Source organism: Triticum dicoccoides, chromosome 5A (genome assembly GCF_002162155.2).
Source record: "Triticum dicoccoides isolate Atlit2015 ecotype Zavitan chromosome 5A, WEW_v2.0, whole genome shotgun sequence".
NCBI classification, from domain to species: domain Eukaryota; kingdom Viridiplantae; phylum Streptophyta; class Magnoliopsida; order Poales; family Poaceae; genus Triticum; species Triticum dicoccoides.
This window is the reverse complement of record NC_041388.1, coordinates 545,543,799-545,550,357: the sequence shown is the minus strand read 5'-3', so window position 1 is coordinate 545,550,357 and position 6,559 is coordinate 545,543,799. Positions and strand designations below refer to the sequence as shown.

General features: G+C 44.3%; 1 protein-coding gene across 1 annotated transcript; it reads left to right on the top strand.

Annotated features, from left to right (window-relative positions):
• The first annotated feature begins 5,280 nt into the window (after positions 1-5,280).
• Positions 5,281-6,101, top strand: LOC119297803 (basic blue protein-like). The gene is made up of 2 exons (XM_037575445.1): positions 5,281-5,527; positions 5,620-6,101. Exons 1-2 carry the CDS (start codon positions 5,359-5,361, stop codon positions 5,988-5,990), a joined length of 540 nt encoding a protein of 179 aa, XP_037431342.1. The 5' UTR covers positions 5,281-5,358; the 3' UTR covers positions 5,991-6,101.
• Positions 6,102-6,559: the final 458 nt, after the last annotated feature.

Genomic DNA, 6,559 nt, shown 5'->3' with positions numbered 1-6,559 from the left:
GTGATGACTGACCGTGAGCTTCTACTTAGTCTTCACCAGAAGGTGGATCAAAATCATAAATGGGTTAAGCGTCAGTTTGGTTCATTTCTTCACAACATGACTGCTACACACAATGCAGTGAAGAAAAACCATTATTACCTCCATAAAGTCTTCGGTCGCACCTGGGCCATTCTATCACATCTGTATGGTGAAGAATATCTCAAGAAAATGGGTCTCAAGGAAGATTTTGACTGGTCTGCACCTCCACCGAAGAAATTCAAGATGGTCAAGGTTCCTTCTCTGGTGGCCAGCTCATATTCTTTATCGCGCGACACTGATGAGAATGAAGACTTCGACGACACTGCGGCAGGCCCTACTATGACAAACGACCCCAACAACGCTGGCGCTCCTTCAGCAACTTGATATTCTTCAGGGGCGTTAGTCCTCATATTCGATCCATTTGGTCATTTGATGACAAAGGGGGAGAATTTTGAGTTAGTCTTCAAGCGGGTCTTTCTATATGGGCATTTTTTAAGTTACAACTCTCATTCTTCTGAGACTTTATTGGATCGAGTTGTAAACTTAAACCCGATGGTGCTCTGATACTTTTGATATGTTTTTCTGCATGCTTATTCCTCATATATGCTAATGCACGCATGCTGAATTACATCAGTCACCATATTTCATCATGCATTTCAAATTCTTCACTGTGATATGTCAAATACGTGTATGAATTACAAGGTATAGGGGGAGATCTCCATGATTCTACTCTTCAAGTGTGCAATGCTTCAAAAGCAAATACCTCGCCATGCACATATTCAGGGGGAGTTCTTCTATATCTTGCAATCAAATTCCTCAATATCAGTATTTACAGTTTATATGGTCATCCCCGTTGAAAACTTAACCTATATTGTCATCAATCACCAAAAAGGGGGAGATTGTAAGTGCATCTAGTGCCCCTTAGTGATTTTGGTGTATTGAAGACTTATAGGTTAAGGGACTAATGCATTTGTGAGTGTACACATGTCTATAAGTCTATGAGGAGTTTGATTTTTACAGAGAAAGTCGACCCCTAAAAATGAAGTTCTTCGACTAAAGACTTTGGATTTCTGAAGACTTTCTGAAGACTTTGAAAGTGAAGAAATTAGTGTGACCTTGAAGACTTGGTATTCATTCGAGGAACATGAAGCGTGAAGACTTTTGTTTTCGTAGTTTCATTTTCTCTTTCTTGAGTCATAGGAAACATCGTACTGTTAAAGGGGGTCGAGGAAATACTAAGGAAAAATTTCCATGTGATGCTCAACTCAAAATCCTACACCTACCAATCCCTTCGAATGAAGCCATTGGAAATCTCATACAGTCCAGTCATATTCTTCAGTGATAGAGACGAAGTTCTTCTGGTCTCTGAGGAATTTTTTCTGACCGAGGAGTTAGGAATTCACCAGTGTGGATTGCCTACACAGTGAGGAACATGATAGCCCTGAGGATTTTGCTACTCAAAATTCCGACCGTTGCTGTGCTATGCGCCAGCTGTCCCAAAATATCTATCCACCTAATGGTCATATCATTGAAGGGCATTTATGTCTTATCATGTTGGGCTGCTCCCTAGGCTATAAATAGCCGCCCCCTACAACCACTAGTTGGCTAGCTACTCCGAGAGAAACTGACACTTGTCATTTGAGAGCAACCCATCCTCCGAGGACTTTGAGCGAAAATCATCAAGTGAGGAAAAACCCAAACCCAAACACCTACAAACCCCAAGTGATTGAGCATCACTGAAGAGATTGATCCTGCTTTGATCCGACGCTTGTTACCTTTGAAGACTGTGCTTCTTCCAGACGGTTAGGCGTCATGGTCTAGAGCATCCAAGAGGAATTGTGGATCACCGAGTGACCAAGTTTGTGAAGGTTTGGAAGTCGCGTGAAGACTTACCACGAGTGATTGGGCGAGGTCTGTGTGACCTTAGCTCAAGGAGAATACGGTGAGGACTTGGTGTCCTGAGCTGCGTGTTTAGGACTGGGTGTCCGGGACTATGTGTCCTCGAGTATAAATACTCAGCCGCTCCAACCAGACGTACAACTGAGACAGTAGTTGGAACTGGTCTACCAAATCATTGTCTTCACCAAGCTTACTGGTTCTATTTCCTCAACTCTTTCATTTCCTCATAACTGTGTTGTGTGCTTGTTCATATCTGTGCTTGAAGACTTTGATTGAAGATTTTCTCAATTTCCTCAGTTCAATCTCTTCAGTATGTTTGTCTTCATCCTGTGTTATCATGTGCTTACGCTTCCTGTACTCTGTGCCTGTCTTCATTTCATCATGATGACTATGCTTGTGTTCCGTTATGTTTACTTTTGAGTACTTATTCCGCTGCTAGTAGTTCTTCGCCAAGCAATTTCCTCATCTGCAAATTCCTCAATGAAGAATTTCATAAAAATCGCCTATTCACCCCCGCCCTCTAGTCGATATAACGCACTTTCAATTTCTAGAAGCAAAATTCAATCCGGCATAAAATTTTTGTATAATCATCCACAAATTTAAACCATGAGTAGGGCAATTACGTATCATTAGTTTCATTCTCTCCCAAGCTTGTGCAACATATTCATGATCAAGTTGCTTAAAATTCATAATATCGTTTCTAAGAGAGATGATCTTAGCGGGAGGAAAATACTTAGAGGTAAAAGCATCTTTGCATTTGTTCCATGAATCAATACTATTTTTAGGCAAAGACGAAAACCAAGCTTTAGCACGATCTCTAAGCGAAAAAGGAAATAGCTTCAATTTAACAATATCATTATCCACATCTTTCTTCTTTTGCATATCACACAAATCAACGAAGCTATTTAGATGGGTAACATCATCTTCATTAGGAAGGCCGGAAAACGGATCTTTCATGACAAGATTCAGCAAAGCAGTATTAATTTCACAAGATTCAGCATCGGTAAGAGGAGCAATCGGAGTCCTAACAAAATCATTGTTGTTGGTATTGGTGAAGTCACACAATTTAGTGTTATCTTGAGCCATCGTGACAAGCAAGCAAACTAATACACAAGCAAACAAAAAGCAAGCAGGCAAAAAGAGGCAAATAGAGAAAGAGAGGGAGGATAGAGAGAGGGCGAATAAAACAACAAGGGTGAAGTGGGGGAGAGGAAAACGAGAGGCAAATGGCAAATAATGTAATGCGGGAGATAAGGGTATGTGATGGGTACTTGGTATGTTGACTTTTGCGTAGACCTCCCCGGCAACGGCGCCAGAAATCCTTCTTGCTATCTCTTGAGCACTGCGTTGGTTTTCCCTGAAGAGGAAGGGATGATGCAGCAAAGTAGCGTAAGTATTTCCCTCAGTATTGAGAACCAAGGTATCAATCCAGTAGGAGGCTACGTGCCAGTCCCTCGCACCTGCACAAAACAAATAAATCCTCGCAACCAACGCGATAAGGGGTTGTCAATCCCTACACGGCCACTTACGAGAGTGAGATTTGATAGATATGATAAGATAATATTTTTGGTATTTTTATGATAAAGATGCAAAGTAAAGTAAAAGCAAAGTAAAAAAGCAAAGGAAATAACTAAGTAGTAGGAGATTAATATGATGAAGATAGACCCTGGGGTCATACGTTTCACTAGTGGCTTCTCTCGAGAGCATAAATATTCTACGGTGGGTGAACAAATTACTGTTGAGCAATTGACAGAATTGAGTATAGTTATGAGAATATCTAGGCATGATCATGTATATAGGCATCACGTCCGAGACAAGTAGACCGACTCCTGCCTGCATCTACTACTATTACTCCACTCATCGACAGCTATCCAGCATGCATCTAGAGTATTAAGTTACTGAAAACAGCGTAATGCCTTAAGCAAGATGACATGATGTAGCGGGATAAAATCATGCAATATGATGAAAACCCCATCTTGTTATCCTCGATGGCAACAATATAATATGTGCCTTGCTGCCCCTACTGTCACTGGGAAAGGACACCGCAAGATTGAACCCAAAGCTAAGCACTTCTCCCATTGCAAGAAAGATCAATCTAGTAGGCCAAACCAAACTGATAATTCGAAGAGTCTTGCAAAGATAACCAATTATACATAAAAGAATTCAGAGAAGATTCAAATATTGTTCATAGATAGACTTGATCATAAACCCACAATTCATCAGTCTCAACAAACACACCGCAAAAAGAAGATTACATCGAATAGTTCTCCACAAGAGAGGGGGAGAACATTGTATTGAGATCCAAAAAGAGAGAAGAAATAATCTAGCTAATAACTATGGACCCGTAGGTCTGAGGTGAACTACTCACACTTCATCGGATGGGCTATGGTGTTGATGTAGAAGCCCTCCGTGATCGATGCCCCCTCCGGTGGAGCTCCGAAACAGGCTCCAAGATGGGATCTCGTGGATACAGAAAGTTACGGCGGTGGAATTAGGGTTTTGGCTTCGTATCTGGTCGTTTGATGGCACGTAGGTATATATAGGAGAAAGGAGTACGTCGGTGGAGCAACAGGGGGCCCACGAGGGTGGAGGGCCCGCCTGGGGGGGTGGGTAGGCGCACCCCCTACCTCGTGGCCTCCTCTTTTGTGTCTTGACGTAGGGTCCAAGTCTCCTGGGTCTTGTTCGTTGAGAAAATCACGTTCCCAAAGGTTTTATTCCATTTGGATTCCGTTTGATATTCCTTTTCTTCGAAACCCTAAAACAGGCAAAAAACAGCAATTCTGGGCTGGCCCTCCGGTTAATAGGTTAGTCCCAAAAATAATATAAAAGTGGATAATAAAGCCCAATAATGTCCAAAACAGTAGATAATATAGCATGGAACAATCAAAAGTTATAGATACGTTGGAGACGTATCAGCGAGTCCCGAGTCTGCCCCTCTTATTCTCTTCAACAGTGGTGCCAGGCTTGCTAGTTTGGCAAATGGTTTCCCATTAAGTTATGTGTTTTCGATTGGCATCTCTCGAGAGCGCATCTGGTGCACCTGGCCACCTGGGTAATTGGTGCTATCGATGCACCGAACCATGGTTGCACATTAAAAAATGTTCGAAAAGTTTTGAAAAAATAATGCATTGACACAACATCATTTGATGTTGTCACAAATTTTGATATCAAAATTTGAAAAAAATGCACGAGAGACAAAAAATGATAAATTTGACATCGGCTTTGATGTCAAAATTAAGCTTAATTGTGACAGACACGTTAGCCAGTGAGCGACAACGACCATGGCAACTTGCAACAACCCCGGGAAACATAGACAGAGGCGCGTGATGAAATGAAAGAACACCACCTAACTTGTGCAAAAACATCTTCTACTGAAAAAGTCCAAAGTCGTCGTCCCCTCATACGCACACACGCCCTCTTAGCTAGTCTCTCCCACCAATCATGGCCTCCACCGGAATCCTACTGCTTCTCCTTGCGACGGCGGCCATAGCAGGTCCACGCCACGCCGGCGCGACGGAGTACACCGTCGGCGACTCCGACGGGTGGACTATCGGCCCCAACTACCTGGCCTGGTCGCAGAAGTACAACTTCACCACCGGCGACACGCTCGGTATGAACCATTTCCGTTAGTCCCCAGCACAAGATATATCTTTCAGTGGTCTTGACGCTCGCTGCCGCTCGATGGCTCGCTGGCCGGTGCAGCGTTCAACTACGTGCCGCGGCAGCACGACGTGTACCGGGTGACGCGGGACGCGTTCCAGACGTGCGAGCCGACGGCGGGGCAGACGGTGCGCAAGTGGGCGTCGGGCCGAGACGTCGTCGACCTCGCCGCGACGGGGGACTACTACTTCATTTGCAACATCACCGGCCACTGCCTCGGCGGCATGAAGTTCTCCGTCGCCGTGGGCGCGCCGCCTCCTCCTCCGCCGTCACCGCCTCCCCCGCCGGCCTTCACGACTGCCATGCCGCCACCTCCAAGCTCCAGCGCGTGCGGATGCCGCCTGGCGTTGCCGGACTTGGCGAGGATTTCCTGCCTCGCTGCGATCGGGATGTGGATCAGCTTGCTGTCATGACGGTGATGAATCAGAACGTTGACTTTACTTGTGATCGTCTATTCTTTTCTGAGTTTACTGGGTCGCCTCTAAGCTGGAATTGGGATTATTGCACATGAATTTTGCATCTGATGTGTATGTAGAGTTCATTATAATCTCATAATTTTGGCAGTTGTTAGTGGCACACCAGAAGCAGAGTTAAAACAGAAACTAAGAATCTAGCAAGGGCAAGCCGACTGTTGCAGCTAGCATCCAGGCATACCGAACAACTATTTCCAAAAATTACCCCCACAATATCTATCATTATCTCAACCCACGGTGTTCACTTTGTCGACCATCGTTACTACCGTACGATCGTCACGAGTTCTTAGATACTAGCCATTAGGATCAAGGAAAGGGCATTGTATGTTCATCATCAGGGCATGAGCTACTAACTAACAAATCAAAGATCTAAGCTAGCCATCACTAATTCGACAATCCAACGACGGCCATCCCCACTTCGATAGCGCAGCTCGATTCCACGAGGTAGCCTCTGGACCTGTCCATGATCATGCTGAGCGGGCAGAATTTGGAGAAACCCCATCGATGTT

What these genes read in the sequence shown, in the direction of transcription:
- LOC119297803 (XM_037575445.1), top strand. Translation starts at nt 5,359, where the DNA reads ATGGCCTCCACCGGAATCCTACTGCTTCTCCTTGCGACGGCGGCCATA. An exon ending in CACCACCGGCGACACGCTCG is followed by an intron (nt 5,528 to 5,619) that starts GTATGAACCATT and finishes TGGCCGGTGCAG; the next exon opens with CGTTCAACTACGTGCCGCGG.